The 19,514-nt window shown below is 31.1% G+C and overlaps 2 protein-coding genes across 2 annotated transcripts; both read left to right on the top strand.

Moving 5' to 3' along the window:
* The first annotated feature begins 743 nt into the window (after nt 1-743).
* Nucleotides 744-18,466, top strand: LOC148165962 (uncharacterized). The gene is made up of 6 exons (XM_088049564.1): nt 744-781; nt 871-977; nt 1,035-1,088; nt 1,129-1,175; nt 16,224-16,298; nt 16,386-18,466. Exons 1-6 carry the CDS (start codon nt 744-746, stop codon nt 18,321-18,323), a joined length of 2,259 nt encoding a protein of 752 aa, XP_087905690.1. The 3' UTR covers nt 18,324-18,466.
* On the top strand, nt 3,900-6,739 carry LOC148165963 (uncharacterized). The gene has a single exon (XM_088049561.1). The coding sequence runs from the start codon at nt 3,963-3,965 to the stop codon at nt 6,312-6,314; it is 2,352 nt and encodes a 783-aa protein (XP_087905687.1). The 5' UTR covers nt 3,900-3,962; the 3' UTR covers nt 6,315-6,739.
* Nucleotides 18,467-19,514: the final 1,048 nt, after the last annotated feature.

The raw sequence follows: 19,514 nt of genomic DNA on the forward strand, positions 1-19,514 counted from the left end.
ACTTAACAAAACATCATATAGATCTTCAATTGGACAGCATTTTAGATAATGAGATTGGTTCTGCAGAGTATCTGACCTTTGAAGACAGTGAAGAAGCTTTCGCGTATCTTTGTGGGTATATAGCCCGAAAACATAAAACAGACAGATGTCCACTATGTGTTGATACGTTAATTGGTGATGGAATTGAATCATTTAATACCTTCATTTTTTTGAGAAGTCGGGGGCATTTGGTCTTTCCTTCAAGAAAACTTTTGGTACTCTTGCAAGAGGTAGAGGCAGTCATAAACAATGTACTCAAAGAAGATCTGAAGCACAATACATTGACTGAGCTACTACAAAGGTTAGACAGGACAAAAATTCGACACTATGTTGGATGCATTGAGCACAGATTTGAAATAACAAAAAAAGTTATTTATTCCTTCCTAATGCTCAGAATGAGCATTTCTTGCAAAAAGGAAAGTAAACGACGAAGTGGAGAGATGAGGCATTCTAAAAAGTTTGCCAAATTGGCAAAGTTAGTGTAATTTTTCGTCCGCCGTGGACGTTGAGACGGAGAGGGGTTTTAGTGGGTAAAAATCTCACAGTCCATCTTGCACTCGAGATCTTCGCAGATGACCCTTTTGAAGGTTTCCCCTTTTCTCTCGTAAAACAAAAAAAAACAAAAAAAAAAATCAGAAGGTAAGAACTCTATTCTTTAAATTTTAAGAAACGGTCATGAAAAACTTACCATTAAATGAATACTCATGTTCAATTCAAAAACTCTTGTAAATTTAAACATCTCGTAATGCTAGAAAACTATTATTGTTTCGTATGAAGATTAGTTCAACATTATCTTAACCTCAAAATCCCAAATTGACAATTACCTGACAGTCCTTCGCTAGAGTGTCGCCATCTATGTGAGGTTTTATCTGGACCCAAAAATACGACACATTTTTACAGTAGGGAGTTGACGTACCAGTCTTATATGTATCTTGGCGGTCCCTTATAAAAACAGACACTTTGATCTAGTGACCTTAAAACGATAATATGCTTAGCGCCATCTAGACCAGGATGGCGCGCGACGCTCTTTCGGTCGATAATTCAGTTTTGTCCGTTCCGCTGCGTTCTGCGTTGACAGATGATTGACAGTTTCAGTCGTTTCAGGGTTGGTTTGGTGTTCATTGTTAAAGCTGCTGGTAAGTAATAAAATGTCTTGTTATTTATTAATAGTATTATAAGTTTATAAGTTAAATATAAGTCGTCTGCTTTTCGGTAATTTTTAACGGTTGTGTCGAAAATTAAAATAAATGAAACATCTGAACAGCCACGTGGTATAGTGTATCGTTTTCCAATGTCGTAAAAGAAGAAACGTTGTTTTCACGCCCAAAACATGATAGCAATTAATAGAATAATTAAAGGGGCATACCTACCTATATTCAGTTTATAAAAACGTTTATTATTTGACTTCGCACTTGTCATCCAGTAATTTCTCACAAGATTTTCCCAAAAAGAACGTACCTACAGCAACTTACATCCAAGAATTTTCAGAATTTACATTAGGGAATGTTTGGATAGAAATGTCACTGGGTAGGTAGGTTTAGGTTATAATTATCACAGCGACGCAAAACATACTCACAACATACACTTTCTACTTGCCATTTCTGAATATATTTTCAGTTTGACAGAGACCCGCGACCAATCACGAGGGGTCAACAATCATATGCTATTTCAAAATCTAGACTTGATGGAGAAAAACTGAGCACAGATTTGAATTCAGCGTGTCAAAATACATTAAAAATGATCCTTACATCTGCAGTCCAAAAATTTTTGTTATCAAAAGATGAGTTATCTGTTTACGTTGTCATCATCGATTAAATTATCATGAAAACATGTCTTTCCCACACTTAGATTTATGCGGACTAAAAAACATGACAATCTCTCTTAATTTCAGATTATCGTTTCAATTTGCTTTATGGAGTGATTTTTCTATATTCAAATAAAAGTCTTTAGTGTATTCCCCCAAATATGAATAAAATATTTCTTCCAAAGTAATATTATAGTATTCTCTAATTTCTTGAGCTGTTTTTGTATTTGTATTTAATAATTTTTATATAATTAGGGATTTAAAATTACGAACACCCAATAAAATCCTTATTGTTTTTTTTAAATTATTTGGTGAAACCTATATAATATCTTTTGTTATTATTTTTTTTATAATATGATAATTCATTTTTAATATTATCATAATTTATTATTTGGTATTGTATTTTATAATTTCCTAAAATTTTCTTTAAATCTTTCTTAATATCGTGTAAATTCAGTGGGAGATAGCTATCCTCCACTGAAATTCCATATTGTATAAAGCATAAAAGATCATTTGTTATTATTATATTTTTCTTTTGAATAACGGAAACCATAGATCGGTAAACCACGTACTCAAATTAATTTTATAGGACTAGTTATTTGTATTTATAAACTCAAACTGGTTTAATGGATTAGGATTAATTTTATATTGCTTTAAAAGATTATATTCGTTACCGTAATTTTCCTATTTATCTACCAACTCTTTTAATTAAAATAATATTTCATAACTTTTTTTGCCTTATTGTTATTCAACATCATTATTAATTCATTAATATTTTTAATCATTTTGTATACATATATTCATTCATTCCATCTACTCTATTTCTTCATATGTAATTTCGTTATCTTTTGAAAAATTCTTAAAATCTCGTCCTTTATCTCTCTCGTGTAACCCAATATTACAACAAATAATAGTATTATTAATGTCAATCATTTAATTTATTTTAAATTACTGACAGTGTTGCCAACCGTGGGAATTTTTTATTGAAAATCATCTTTAAACGAATATATTTTGTATGAAATTCAGCTAAATAAGCCAAAAAAATTCCCACGGTTGGCAACACTGATTACTGAGTGATTATATTTGTCTTCCTGTGTTATAGCTGTTTCAAAATAATTACTACGCTTCATATACCAATCCCATGTATAATAATAAATCTCTCAGTTTTAAATTATGGTTTTTCAAATGCTCCAATTCAAATTTTTATATTTGTCATGCTTTCTTATTTGGGGGAAATACTTCTGATGGACACTTTTTTTGCTTCTTCTTTCTTGGATTATAAAATTAAAGAAAATAATCCTGATTTTTTCTATATTTTGTTTGTCTTCTTCATATAATTATTTCTAATAGCTTTATTTATATTATTATGTTCTAAAATAATTGCTGTCTTTTCCCTTGAACCTAGGTTGATATCTAGCTTTTCATTCATTTTATGTAGACTTTTATAATACGTAGGCCTCGTATATTGCACTAGATCGCTTTGATTACAAGTATTATTTTTTTCGACAATTAATTAAATAAACATTAACATTAACATAATAAACATTAATCTCGAGGCTTCTCACAATTTTACCTAAACAGGGACAGTGTGTTTTAGCACTCACTGTTTATGGATAATTTCTTGTGAAAAAAAATGTAATAAATTAAATGAATCGCTAACATAACAATGACCAAGAAGCATGGCAACTGTTTCAAAAAATGTTTAACGATATGAGAAGCAAACCAAATAATGACTTTGAACGATTAGTATTTAAAAATATGCATAATCAATTTAAAATGTATGAAAACAATATATTAAACTTGGCAAAATTAGGTTTTCTTAAAATACACTTTCCTAATCTTGAAGTCTTTGATGAATAAATTTTCTAATAAATGACTAGTCGTTGCTCGGTTTGTTTAGAACCAAAATGTCCAGGTGATTTTTATAACTATAGAAATAAATATGAAAAAACATGTAAACAATGTAAAAAAGCAGTTAATTCTACTCGTTTGTTATGTGTTTGTGGTAGATATAACACTAGAACTAATTTTAAAAGGCATATAAAAACAGATTTGCATAAAAATGGATTGAATTTATTTATTTGCTAAAAATTGTTTGTTAGATTTTTTTCTATAATAAATGGAACGAAGGAACTTGAGTAATCTACGTTTATCTGATCTGTTTAATATTGCAAAATCATTAGACATCAAATATATTAGAAAATATAATAAAGCAGACTTGATTAAAGCTATTATTAAAGCTGAAGAGCAATTACATGAGAAAATAAAAAACGAAAACAAAATAATGAGCGAAGCGAATTCAGAAATATTTTCATTTGATGATGATTTATTTGCTAAACCAAAGGAAAAGAGAGTTAAGAAAATCGAGTGTGACATGTGTGGAAAATATATCAAAAGCACCCGAATGCAGCTACATAAAGAGAAAGAAAACAAAAAGAACCTAAAAACATTTCAGTTTGATGACGATATATTTGCTAAACCAAAAAAAAATAGAGTAAAGAAGATCAAATGTGATATATGTGGAACATATATCGAGGAAACTCGAATACATTTGCATAAATTAAAACATGATTTGAATAGTCGTCGTTTGCTTGAATTACGTAATATGGCAAAATCTTTAGGTATAAGATACATTAAAAGATACAATAAGGCAGAATTGGTAAACGAGATTATTCATGCTGAAGAGCAATTAAAAATAACAAGAGAAAACAAAAAGAGCTTGGAAATATTTCCGTTTAATGATGGCATATTTTCTAAACCGAAAAAAGAAAGAGTAAAAAAGATCAAGTGTGATGAATGTGGAAAATATATTAAGGAAAGTCGAATGCAGTTGCATAAAGCAAGACATAATCCAGAGCCAGATTTTATTTTAGTTCAGGTTGCTTTTAAAGGAAGATTATTAACCTATCAGCATAATAATCTAGAAGAAGGTATAGATATAGAAACATATATGGATATGATAAAAGAAAAGGCTATTAAAGTAGTTATAAATGCTTTAAATCTCCATAAAAATATTAAAATCAATTTAGAGATGGAATGCGAGTTTATGAAACTGGAAAATGAAGACTTTATAATGATACATAAATTTCAGTTACCAAATGTTATACTAAGAGAACAAGATGATCTGGAGGAATATTGGGATGAACAAAAGGATTTATTTATATCAAGATGTGATGAATTGCAAGATAAGGGATCTGGATGGACTTTGAAAAATATAAATTATTTGCGCATTAATATAAACAAATATACACCGTTAAGCGGAAATTCATATGTAGAATTACCCAAGTGGATTAAAGATAAAAAAGCTTGCGTTAATGTTAAAAACAACGATAATAAATGCTTTATGTACAGCGTAATATCATGTTTACATCAAGCAAAAGAACACGTAGATAGACTGAATCATTATAATAAGCCGGAATATATAAATGAATTAAATTTTGAAGGAATACATTTTCCTGTCAAAATCCAGGACATACCTAAATTTGAATCACATAATAAAATTAATGTTACCGTGTTTAGTTACGAAGAACAAATATTTTATCCTTTGTATCATAATAATAAGCAAATATATGAAATGAATATCGACTTACTATACTTTGGAAATAAAGACAAAAATCATTATTGTTGGATCAAGAATTTGAGTCGATTGTTGAATGATCAGTTGGAAGTAAATAGAAACAAAAAACATTTCTGTAGAAGATGTTTAAACTACTCCGCTAGAACTGAAGATGCTTTAAAGAAACATCAAAATGTGTGCTTTAGTAATGAACCATGTGTTCCGAACATGCCTGAAGATAATATATTAAAATTTAAAAATATTCAAAGAATGTTAAGACATCCGTATGTAATTTATTCTGATTTTGAATCTATTCTGAAACCTATTCATCCATGCGAACCAAATCCTGAATCATCATATACTCATAAAACACAATTTCATATTCCCTGTGGTTATGGATTATACATTAAGAGTGCTTATAATAATATTGGTAACCCATTGGAAATTTACAGAGGAGAGGAAAGTGATAAATGTTTTATAAAAAGAATAACTGAATATGCCAGAACAATATACAAGTTATTAAAAGAAAATAAACCCATAAAAGATATCGAACTAGAAGAATATAAAAAAACAAAAATTTGTTATCTTTTTTCTATAGAAAACCCAAAAGTAAGAGATCATGATCACTACACTGGAAAATATAGAGGAGCTGCTTGTAGAAAATGCAATTTGAAATATAGACAACCATTGTTTATTCCAATTTTGTTTCATAATTTAAGCGCTTACGATTGTCATTTGTTTATAAAAAATCTAGGAGAAGATAAAAGTCAATTGAAATTAATACCTAATAACGAAGAGAAATATATTTCTTTCAGTAAAATTTTAAGAATGGATGATAATGGATATATCGAACTGAGATTTATCGATTCATTTAGATTTTTAGCAAGTAGCCTAGACAATTTGTACATGGATTGAAAAGGAATTTTCTGAAACAAAACTTCCATCAATAGATAAATTTTATTCTTCGCTCACAAAAGATGGAATTTCTCAAGAAGAATTCAAACATGCAGTGAAAGTATGGAAATATTTTAAAATTGAAAACTTGGGTGAATGGCATGATTTATACTTAAAACTAGATGTTTTGCTATTAACTGATGTATTTGAAAATTTTAGAGATTTATGTTTAGAAAAGAGTTATGGACTGGATCCTGTTTGGTATTATACAACTCCGGGGTTAGCTTGGGACTGTATGCTCAAATATACTTCAGTGAAGTTGGAATTATTAACTGATTATGAAATGTATTTGTTTTTTGAAAACGGAATTAGAGGAGGTATTTCACAGTGTAGTAACAGGTATTCGCAGGCAGATGAAAATACTCAGATTATCTATATAGATGCTAATAATCTATATAGATGGGCTTTATCTCAGAGATTACCAGAAAAAAACTTTAAATGGTTGACTTGTGATGAAATTAAAAATGTTGATGGTATACTGTTATCAGATAGTGATACCGGTTATGTTTTAGAAGTTGATTTAGCATTCCCTGTAGACTTGGCTATTCATAACAAATTCAATGACTTGCCTTTGGCTCCGGAAAATAGAATTCCCCGGGCGGAAAAGTAGAAAAACTACTTTGTCATTTCTATGATAAGAAAAATTATATAATTCATTACAAAACATTAAAACTTTACAAAAGTTTAGGTATTAGAATAACAAAGGTTCACAGAGGTATAAAATTTACTCAGTCAAATTTCATAGCACCATATGTAAAATTTAATACTGAACAAAGACAGAAGGCGAAAAATGATTTTGAAAAAGATTTCTGGAAACTAATGGTTAATGCACCATATGGTAAGTCTATGCAATCTGTTAGAAACCAACAAAATATTAAATTATATTGTGATGAAGAAAAATTACAAAAAGCGATAAACAAATCTAATTTTAAACACAGAACTATACTAGATTTCAGTTCTTAGCAAGGTCCAAAGGTCGAACCTGGCCCGAAATTTGGGACTGTACCCAAAAACTGTGTCGAGGAATGTACTTTTTGGGGACATTTTTAAACACCAAAAGTTGGCGACATGTATGACAGCATTTTGACAGGAACGTCATAATTGTAAACACTCATGAGACATTTACATTTCGCGTTGGAATAATATCAAAAACTGTTGAATTCTTCCGTATGAAGTTATTGTCTTACAAATTGAGATGGTTGTTAAATAAGTGGTTTCTTTGTTGATTATTAACAGTGAAGTAATAAAATCTCGCTGAGTTTTTTGAAACAGGAATGCTTACTCAATTAAAGGATTGAAGAATTTTGATATATTTTGATATAATCTTGCCCCAAATTGCCTTTGTATAAGTTTGGGGTACCTTTTTGTACTGGACGTAACCTATCATTGCGAAGTCTTCAATTGCAGCTTACGCATCGGTCCAGTTAAAGAAATGACCGGTATCTTACTTTTTAGTGTTTTAATACGGACTTTCAACTTACAGTGCACTTTTTAAGAGCCAGAAAAGTTTAAAAATTTAAGCTTGTAGGTTAGAGCAAACAAATCTATTTTGACAAATTGACGTATGACATGATATCCCCCTCTTCTTCAAAACATCCCAATTAGTACCAACTTTCATGCATTTTACTAACATAATAATATACTGGTCACTCATGTATACTAGTTGACATTAAAATGGGGGCCTCGCTATGAATTGAAAAGAAGTATATATTTAGCAAACACCTGGCAGCAGTTCACAATGGGGAGAATGCACATTTTTGAATTTTGATGAAAATCGATAGTTTTCATGTCGTATAATATGATGTTGCTAATAGAAAAATTGCAAAAAAATTGTTTATAATTTTTTAAGCGTTTTTAAAAGTCCGATTCGAGCGAGATTGGAAAACATACCTATCAGCGAGGCTAGCTTTGTGACGTCACATCTCAGCTTCGCTCTTAGCAGAGCCGTGCGTTTGTATTACTCTAATTCGATTGCCGTCTTTATAATTGAAACTGGGGTCAAAACAGAGGTGTTTTGTGCCAGAATGTAAAAGTGCTAGTATTAATGCACCCGAAAAAATATTTATAACGGTTCCTTAAGACAATAAGAAGAAAAAAAATGCTTTTCGGCCGCGAGATGTTCGATGTCTGATGTTTCTATAAAGTGTAATATTTTAAATTTATTGAAATTAATTATGTTATTACCCATGATACATGCAGGTATTACATTTTTTGATTGACTTTATCTCTAGTCCACATGCTACATACACTGACTTTATTTATTAAAGTGCTTTATACAAACTTAAAAACAATGAATTTTTTGCTTAATCTGAAGACTTTTGTTATATCCGAAACAACTGCCAATTGTACCTTTTCTCAAAGACTTGAAGTGTTGGGGGTTTTAATAAAAAAATCCTTTGGTCTAACGAAAAAACTATTCGAAGAAATTTACCAATTTAGTTGCGACTTTTATTCTATAGAGTAGTCTATCTAGTATGTCCCCGGATTGAATTTGCAAAAGAAAAAAAAACTTTATTTTTAATTTTACGCATAAATCACGGAATAAATAGTTTTTGCTTAAATTAAAACTTATCAGAATGTGTTTCTAAAATCGTAAAAACCAAAAACTAACAAAGAACTTTTTTATTTTTAATTATGCAACAAATGCCAAAAGAATAAAATTTATTCCTTAATTTAAACCAATATTTGAGTAACCCACACCTCTTTCAGCACATAGTTCAATAATTATAACTCGTAACTAGGTGGCCCTCGGAATTCTGTAGACTCGCTTTTTTCGTGGACCTCGCTTTTCCGTGGCGTTGCATATTAATTTGAAATTGTTTATTTGTTAGATTAAGAAACAAAAAAGGCGAGTTTTACAGAATTCCGAGGGCCATTTTGTAAAATTTTAATTGTATTTTGTCATTTAACATTTAGCAAAGAAAGTTTTAAAATAACTTCATATTTTGTGTTTTTTGATTTTTGAAACTATGATACAAATAACTACGCATGGCAAAATGAAGAATTTTCTGAAAATTTTAGAAAAAAAACAGACTGAAAGGTTTAAAAAAAATAACCAACGGACTTCGCTATTAAAAATTTAACAATACTACGCTGTTGATAATTTTTGTTTATGACGACAGTTCAATTCATAGAATTCCACAGTAATTAAGGCGATTTCTAAGTTAGTGTCCGCTAAGTCATAAAATGGTTGGAACCCATGACAGGTCCTACAGCTTCTCAAACGCAAAACCGACAGCAAAAAATTGAACAAATTTTGTAACTTCAATTATCCCCGATAACATCATTGCTACTTCAATATTCTATTTATTTTGTATTATTTTACTTCTATGTTTAAATGAAAATGTAGGCAGAAGGCGAATTCTGTTATTCTTGACAACCTTTTTTGGATAAGTTTTGTTCTATTATCGATACCGTTTGGTGGTTTATTGTTTTCCTTTTCCAACGCCCGTTATCATAAGTTATGAACGAAGATGAAAGTTATGAACGAAGATTAGTCGAAAGTCGTACCCGTACCACATTCACAAAAGAAAAGGGTAAATAGGATGTGATTATTACTGATTTACAGCAGCTCCATTTTATGGTTTAGAGGTCACCAACTCAGAAATCGCCTGTACCTTCCAAAATATTCTTTTTTTTTACCGAAATAAGGACCTAAAGAACTCATTTAGCACATCCAAAGCAAATAATTGTATCCGAAACATGCATGAAAAATCGTATTTTCTTGTAAATTGAGAGTACGGTTTCGTAATTAATTAATGTCAAATTATGTTTTTTTCAGAGCTCGGACTGATTTTAATAAGTGGAGATTCTTTCAAAGAAAAGAAGCCGCTACCGTAAACTATATTTTATGCATTTAAACATTTTGTATAAACATCGTGTAATTGTAGATGTACGGTTTGGGGTTTGTCCAAGGGTTCTGTTTTTTTTTGTTGAACTACAATAAAACGACCATCAAGATGGTCAGTTTTTTCTGGTGAGAAAGGGTGTGGAGTGATCTCGATACTTGTCGTAAATAACAAAACTTATTAAGAATCATGTAGTGTGATGGTTTACTCTTTTTGTGTAATGAGTACCCCAATTAAGCCATACATACTTGCATTTTTAGTCTCCCTAATATCTACTGCTTTAGAACGATTAAAAATCGGCCGAGTCGTAAATAGTACTTAGTTTTGGGGTATTTATGTTCAACGATTCTGTTTTTTTTAAACTACAATAAAACGACTATCAGGACGTCCGATCGCATTTTTTATATAGGTTTAGCATTCTTTATCTCTTGTTATTTTATTGTTTTCTTGGAGTTCATATTTGTTTATCAGTTCAATCGTAATGAACATTATTTTATTCGATCGTACATCATTAATTCCATCAGTTCCTCTCAAATTACTACAGACCCCGCGAAAGAATCGAACAACATTCGAAGCTCGGCTATGAACTTCTAGTTGTCGGTACCAAATAATGATTTTATGGCTTAATTGGGGTAGTCACTACCCAATAGAACAAAACCACCAAATAGCAGATTCTAAAATTTTCTCATTGTTAAAGACATCGGTAAAATTCGCTTAATTTGTTTAATCCCTCTAATATCTGCTGTCTTACAACGATTAAAAATTTGACCGAATCGTAAATGTTCACCAAAATTTGAACTCGTCGCATCAATTTAATTTATCTGTTGAAATTTTGTTAACTGAAGTATATAGTATCCTTTTTACGTCTGCTTTGACTTTCGATAAGATTGTGCAAATCTGTTTGTTGATATTTAGTCGGAATTGACACTTTGAAAAAAATAGCTTGCTACTTGACATTGAAAACATATCAAATTGTGTACTACATATTAAAAATAAGCGCCGAACAGGCTCCTTGAAAATTTTTTGTTTTCTTCGAGTTGTTTATCCGTTCATTCATTATTATACAATGAAGAATAGTTTTTTTATATCATCAGAACAGAATAAGTTAGGATTCATTTGAAGATTTTTTTTTTGTAACTTCTCTTCGTACCAAAATCACACGCTTGCAATAAAATTTCCATCGGTAACTGTTTCGAGAAATATCCCAATATGCGAAAAATGAATGAAAAATCGTATTTGTCTCGATACGCTACGGTTTCCAGAGATAATAAAGTACGACTTTGTTGTAGTGGGTCGGGAATGGATTAAAATTTAGAAAAACGAAATTCACTACAGGTTCGGTTCTTTGATTATGCTTTAAGTAAAAAAGTCTTCGTCACCGAGAAAGGGCGGTCAAGTTTGTTTATACCACTTCAAATCCCAAGAAAAGAGGTAAAAAATACTGGTCATAATACTCGGGCAACACTTGAAGCTCCGCTGTCAAGTTACAGTTACAGCAGGTACCAAATAGTGATTTTATGGCTTAATTAGAGTACTCACTTCACAAAAGCATTAAACCGGTAAATTAGCAAATTCGGTAAAATTCACCAGTCGCTTGTCTGATGGTCGTTTTTTTCAGGTGAGGATGGGTGTGGACCGTGGAGATCTGCCTTGACTTTCGATAAAATCACGGCAATCTATTTTTTGATAGTCGAAATTTCAAAAAAGACCTAGTTAGATACTTGCTATCTATGCAAATTTTTTATACAGAGTGTCGACAAATGTTTGTTCATCAAATGAACAATTAATTCGCGCTTGTAAAGAGGAGTTTCGAAACATGCCTTCAGATGTTCAAGTGTAAGATACACATACATGCCTTGACGGTCAAAAAGATTCTGTATTAAAAATAAGCCGAACTCGATTAATAAATCAATCTCCGCCGATGTTTTCTTCGTTGCTCGGACCGATTGAAATAAGTGCCGAGAAAAAAAGCAGCTACCGTACTTGTTATGTATACAAAAAATCAGACCCTTTTTTGGAACGGTGATAGATCTTTATGACTCTCTCCACATTATGGTTATGGTTTTGTCCCCGCGACGACCGACGTACCGCGATATTTAAAAATTGATTTTGCGAAAATCAAACGGCCGAAGAGGACGAAAACCCGCCACTTTGTTAGTTTGGAAACTCGTCGGCAAAAGGGCAAAAGGAGCGAGAATAGTATAGAATAGAATAGTTCGGTCGTGAAAACTGTCAAATTTTTGACGTTTGAAAAAATAGATTTTTTTAGACGGCAGAAAAGTGCTACTTTTTGTCGAGCAATTAAATTGTAGTAGCAAGGCGAAGCGTAGCGTATGCAAAATTGCGAACAGCAAAGTCACTCTTATTTATCCAATTCTCATATACCTCCTTCTTATCTCCGCTTGAACAGTTGTCGGCATTACTTTAAAACTCACTACACAATAGTACCAATTTACCGAATAGCAGATTTTGTTATTGATGAAAAACATCGGTAAAATGTAACATCGGTAAAATGTGCCACCCGACTATCCCTGTCTGATGGTCGTTTTTTTTTCTGGTGACAAAGGGTGTGGAGTGGATGTCGGTACTTATAAATACTCATAAATAACAAAACTAACTCAGATGATGTACTCTTTTTGTGTAATAAGTACCTTATTAAGTCATACACACTTGCACTTTTAGTCTCGTCTAATATCCATTTACTGCTTTAGAACGATTATAAGTTGGCCGAGTCGTAAATGGTACTTGCGTTTTGGGGTACCTATTTATGATGAACGGTTCCCTTTTGTTTTTTTGTTAAACTACAATAAAACGACCATCAGGACTTCTTAATCCCTTGTTAATTTATTGTTTTCGTCCAGTTCATATTTGTTTATCGCGACTATCGCTGTGTGATGGTCGTTGTTTTAGTTGTGTGAACAGGAATGCAGTGATGTCGATTTAGAATTAAGAATTAAATTATAAAGAATATTTTATTTATATCGTCAGAACAGAATAAGTTAGGATTTATTTGTAGATATGTTTTTTTTGTAACTTCTCCCCGTACCAAATTCACACGCTTGGAATAAAATTTCCATCGGTAACTGTTTCGAGAAATATCCCAATATGCGAAAAATTAATGAAAAATGATACGCTACGGTTTCGAGAGTTAATAAAGTACGACTTTGTTGTAGTAGGTCGGGAATGGATTAAAATTTAAAAAAACGAAATTGATTACACGTTCGTTTCTTGGATTATGCTTTAAGTAATAAAGTCTTCGTCACCCGAAAGCGGCGGTCCAGTTTGTTTACCACTTCAGATCCCAAGAAAAGAGGTAAAAAATACAGTAGTATTTGAAGCTTCGCTGTCAAGTTACAGCAGGTACCAAATAGTGATTTCATGGCTTAATTGCAGTACTCACTATACAAAAGCATTAAACCAGTAAATTAGCAGATTCTGAAATTTTCTAATTTTTTACTCCTTTTGTGTAAAGATTTCCCGCATTATAAATTATTGAATTATAAATTTTCTTGCGAATACGGAGAGCGTATTCTTCATAATAATTATTTCCGAATATAGAAAATAATAGATAGTTATTATATCGTAGGTACATAAATAAAATTCAATCAAATCAGAATAGATCAAAATGTAAAAACCATATTTTTTCTACAAAGATGTTAAGAGAGAGAAAGAAATAATAAATCTGATTGTGTATTCGTAGAAATTATCGTTAAATGTGGTAAATGCGATAAATGCGCCCGCCGACCGAGAATGATGCAAAGCAAAACTGTGAATAAACGTTTGAAAGTATACCGGTTGAATAAGAAACATCAACATAATAATTATAATTGTATTTCTCTTGGATAATAAAAATCCAACCATTCATTGTAAAGTGACATATCAAGTTAAAGAAAGATGTAGTTACCGCGACACTTTCACCGCAAAGTTAGGATTTCTTGATAAAAAATCCCATATCATTTGCACATCTACGTGTCTCAAATTTTGTGTGTCGGCTTTTTGAAATCCCGTTTCCATTGTGTATAAATTCTTTTGCAAAAACAACCATAAATTGCAACGCTGGTGTTAAACAAATGTTCTGCATACGGAATTCCATCAGTAGGCGGAGCGCGTAGCTGAGATGTGACGTCAAACCAATGAAAAAGTGTTTCAGCTCCCGCCTGAATATTTAAATTTCTTTAGCCAATTTTGACAAAACCGTCATGTATTTTTCAAAAATTTTTGCACCACTGCGTTATTTGAACAATATTCTACAAAATTTGGTACAAAAACATATAGGTTACATTTTTTGCATTCTCCCTATTATAAAACCAAAGTATTGTTTAATAAACCAATTTACATTGGGCAAGCCGTATTAGATTTATCGAAATTATTAATGTATAACTTCCATTACAATGTAATTAAAAAAGAATTTAATGAAAAAATAAAACTTCTTTATGGAGATACCGACAGTTTCATATATGAGATTAAAATGGCTGATTTCTATGAATTTATGAAAAACAAACCCGACTATTTTGATACATCTGATTATCCAAAGGACCATCCATTATATTCTGATAAAAATAAGAAAGTAATAGGGAAATTCAAAGATGAATTGAATGGTATTAAGATATTAGAATACATAGGTTTAAGGTCAAAAATGTACAGTTACAGAACTGAAACGTGTGTTTCAAAAAAATTAAAAGGTATCAAGAAAGCAGTATTGAAGAAAGAAATAAGTTTTGAAGATTACAAAAATTGCTTATTCAATCAAACTGAATACTTCCATAGACAGAGAGTGATTAGGAGTCATAAACATGATATTTTTACTGAAGAAGTATAGAAAAAGTCTCTAAGTTGGAAAGATGATAAAAGATATCTTTTACCTAATTCTACAGATGTATTAGTATCATCATAGGTACGTTCATGGACACTGTTGAACTATTTTTTATTAGCGTTGAAGTAATAAATTAAGAAAACAATAATAACAATTACGATAATAAACGCAAGAATAAAAATAATAATTTTTAATTTATTAACTTGTTGAATAAGACTTTTTTCTGAATTTTGGATATTCTTCATTGAATATATTTAAATTCTTGAATACAGTACTTTCCATTTAATTTACAATTTTTGAGTTTTTTCATTTATTGCTCTCATATTTTTAGTATGTCTTTCAAATATTTTGAGAGTTCTTTTCTTTACATCATCGATGTTTGATGGTATTACTACTGTTTTGTTTCTTAATTCTGCTAATTTCTTAGGATCATAATTATTGTAGTTGTCTAATTTATATTCCAATTCATCGATTTTATTATTAGCGGATTCTAGTTCACAGTCTGTCATAATTAATTGTTCAAGAAATAAATTAGCTGTTAGCTCTTGCAATATATTTATCTACTACTTCTTGTTTGAAACCGACTATTTTTGCTCCATCTTCTAATCTGTCTATTTCAGTAATAATAGGTTTTAAATCTTTTTTCCATTTTTCTTTCTCATCGTTGGGAATGTATGAAACTAGTTTGTCCATTTATGATTGAAAAGTTTCTAAAGATTTACTAATTAATTTATGTGCTTCTTCATCTAAACTTATATTTTTACGACTACCTGCTTTATGTTCTACATTATCGAATATTTTTTTATTTTTTATTTTATTTTTTCTCTCTTTTGTTCCCAATTGTTCCGATTTGTTCTCTTTTGTCCCGGATTGTTCCCGTTTGTTCTCATTTGTTCTCGTTTTACATGCAATCTTAATTCCAACTGAATTTAGTCCCATATTTAGGGAATTTCTAGAAATATTTTTAGATTTGCAAAATTCTGTCTTTGTTAGTTTTTTATTTACAGTCGAATTGAGATATTCAATGGCAAAATTACGATTTCTCATTTGAGTTACTTCATTGAAATTGTTGGAGTTCAGATGGTTGTCTTGTTTTTAATGGTGTATAATATTCTGCTACAATTTTGTTCTCTTTAGTATTGGTCATTTTTTTATTTATTGTAAAAAATTTATTTTGAATCTTTTTAAATCATTACACTTTTGTTATAGGAATTACTTGGATTAAATTTAATGGATGATGTAACATCTTTGGACACTTGCGGAGGCTCAAATGAAAGTGAATACGTAAGTAACTTGCTTCGAACAAATGTACAATTTGTTTTATGTTCAAATAGGAATTCATGGAAATTACAATTTGTTATGTCTTTTCAGGATCCTGACTTGGTTTTTGAAGTTCTTCGTTGGACATCGACTTTTGTGGACAAGTCTATGTTTATTAAATGCGTTATGAAGGATGCACATAGAATACTTCTCACTGCACCGCCCAGATTTGGCAAGACTATGGCTTGCAAAATGCTGGAGAAGTTTTTTGAAATTGTCATCAGTGAACAACAAAAGTTGGAGAAATATAAACTTTTCCAGGATCTCAGAATTTACAAATGCACTGAAGAATGCATAGAGAATCATGGTTGTGGAAGTAAAAGATTTTTTCGCAAGCATTGCGGACAGCATCCAGTAATTTTTCTTGATTTTGCACAATTATCAGTAACGTCATATAGCGACTTTTTGGAGAGTCTTAGAAATATGATAATGAAGCTGTTTAGAAAATATAAAACATGTTTAATTCACGAAGATGGTGAAAAATTCAGCTGGTCAAGTAACAATATGGGAAGACTGGATATTGAACCTTTCTTGTGCTATTTGAAATATGCCGATGATGATGATCATTGGAACAAGGCAATAGATCGTAACACAGCACAATCATACATAAAAAGGGCTTTTAAATATTTGATCGAGGTTTTGTCGGTCCACTATCAAACAAAACAAACCCATAAGAAAATTATTATATTGATTGACGAGTTCGACGCACCTTTTATGAATATGTTATTTAGTGAAAACTCATCAGACCGACAGATTATGTTTTTCATACGAGAACTAATGCGTCTTTTATGTAAAGATGAGATATCAGCACAATTTGTTCAACGAGTAATAATTTTTTCTGTCACTGCATCAGGCGGTATGCTTTCATTAGGAGCTAACAATGTGCAACGTAGAACATTCTTGGACAAGGATTATGATTATTATAAATTCTTTGGATTTACCAGAGAAGAAGTAAACGCTTTAGTTAACAACTGTGTCAAAGAAGGAAGTCAAAGAGAAAAAGCTCTTGATGAAATTACTCTTTGGTACAACAATTACACTGTAGTGGGAGACAAAGATACAACTATTTCTAATCCTGTGTCTATTACCAATTATTTACCGAATCTCGTACGAAAAAGTTATTGGGTTGAATCGGTTGGAACCAAATATATCTGCCAACTATTTAAATTCGAAAAAATGCGGGAGAAGGTGTTTCCTGCCGTTAGAGACAATGAGAAAATTTCCATCATAGCAAAAACTATAGAGTTGAACGATATTTATAATCTGAAATCATTACGTGAATCAATTTTGAATTGTATCGAACTAGTGCAGGTAGACTTAGCTCTTCAGTTTCTCACACAATGTGGGTACTTTAACGTTATTGACAAGAATGATGGGAATTGGACATTACAAATTCCGAATCTAGAATTGAAACAAGTATTTACAGACAAACTTCAGGAGGCTTTGGTAAAATTTAAAACTAACCTGTTTACTGTAGAACAACAAGAGTCATTTGTGAATGCATTAAAGTCTTTAGGAAGTGGAGAGAAGCATGAACCTATGAAATATGTTGCGTTTAAAAAATCTGTGGAAAATTTGTATACCGACCGAGAATTACCAAAAGCTCATTTTCACTTTCACTGTGACCTTTGGATGTTAATTTCTAGTTGTGGGAAGTTGGATTGCTTTTCAGAATTTGCAATCAAAAAGGGATGCTCACCCAAGCTTGATTTAATTATTATTTCAAAATGTGCAGTAATTATAATTGAACTAAAGCGGCATAAACAAGATTCTGCAAAGAAGGCCCTAAAACAGTGTCTACGGAAAAAATACTATGAAGCATTTGAACTTGAAGGAAATGAAAGAAAGGGTTTAAAGAAAATTTTAATTGGTCTTCATCTCTCTGATGATCGTAAAGTTAGCATCAGGTATTTAGAAAATTTTGAGAAAAAAACACTGCAAGATGAACCAAACATAGAAACAATTGTAGAGGATAGCTATGAATGTTAAAATCATTCTCTCTGTTAGTTATGTACCCTGTTTTATTTTATGTGCATTTCGCTGATTTTTAGGTAGTTTGAGAATCTGTAAATTGTAATGGAAAATAATCTCATTTTTTTGCCCTTAATCTTTGATTAAAGTATACATTTCTACTTGAGTATTTTTTAATATTTCATTAAACCGGGACTTACGACTTTATGTTAGTTGGTACATAATATTTGATATGGTAAGAAAATAAGTTGAAAAAAAACCAAACTATTATTATTTATATGTTCAATGAAAATTATAACTAAATATAAACAATTCTCTTAATTACAACAAAGTAAGATAAGAAAATCTGTACCTTTTTAATATCACAAAATAAGAAAATCAATTTTAGTTAGTAGTTGTGTTACAAAAACAAATTATATAATTATAAAGCAAACAAACTAATTTTACGTTCGTGTCGTTACTTTGGTGTAATAATAATTTATTTTTTCCACTCCCATAGTAGTAAGAACTCCTCATTTATTTTGAATACCGCATTTCAAGGTCATAATTTGTGAAAATTGTGGAGCTCTACGATAAATTTGAGAAGATTTATCCTAGAGAAAACCGCATATTTCGATGCAAAATGACGATTTTTCGCCGATTTTCGTTGTTTTCTGGCTTGAATTCGCAAAGAAGAGCACGAAATCTACAAAATCATCACTTTTTACCAAGATTCAACGGCTGAATTGCAAGAAAACAGCAGAATTCTGCCCGAAATCATCAAAATTCTTAGAGAAAACCGTATATTTCGATGCAAAACGACGATTTCTCGCCGATTTTCGTTGTTTTCTGGCTTGAATTCGCAAAGAAGAGCACGAAATCTACAAAATCATGACTTTTTACCAAGATTCAACGGCTGAATTGCAAGAAAACAGCAGATTTCTGCACGAAATCGTCAAAATTCTTAGAGAAAACCGCATATTTCGATGCAAAACGACGATTTCTCGCCGATTTTCGTTGTTTTCTGGCTTGAATTCGCAAAGAAGAGCACGAAATCTACAAAATCATCACTTTTTACCAAGATTCAACGGCTGAATTGCAAGAAAACAGCAGAATTCTGCACGAAATCATCAAAATTCTTAGAGAAAACCGCATATTTCGATGCAAAACGACGATTTTTCGCCGATTTTTGTTGTTTTCTGGCTTGAATTCGCAAAGAAGAGCACGAAA

The sequence above is a fragment of the Gnatocerus cornutus genome, unplaced genomic scaffold (genome assembly GCF_029298725.1).
Source record: "Gnatocerus cornutus isolate USDA-ARS CGAHR unplaced genomic scaffold, icGnaCorn1.1 ctg00000071.1, whole genome shotgun sequence".
Taxonomy (NCBI): Eukaryota; Metazoa; Arthropoda; class Insecta; order Coleoptera; family Tenebrionidae; genus Gnatocerus; species Gnatocerus cornutus.

Excerpts from the sequence above, each read along its gene's own strand:
- LOC148165963 (XM_088049561.1), top strand. The coding sequence starts at position 3,963 with ATGGAACGAAGGAACTTGAGTAATCTACGTTTATCTGATCTGTTTAAT.
- LOC148165962 (XM_088049564.1), top strand. The coding sequence starts at position 744 with ATGTTCAATTCAAAAACTCTTGTAAATTTAAACATCTC. Across the intron at positions 1,176-16,223 it reads GTTCATTGTTAAAGCTGCTG|GAATTACTTGGATTAAATTT; the intron begins GTAAGTAATAAA and ends CTTTTGTTATAG. Across the intron at positions 16,299-16,385 it reads GCTCAAATGAAAGTGAATAC|GATCCTGACTTGGTTTTTGA; the intron begins GTAAGTAACTTG and ends ATGTCTTTTCAG.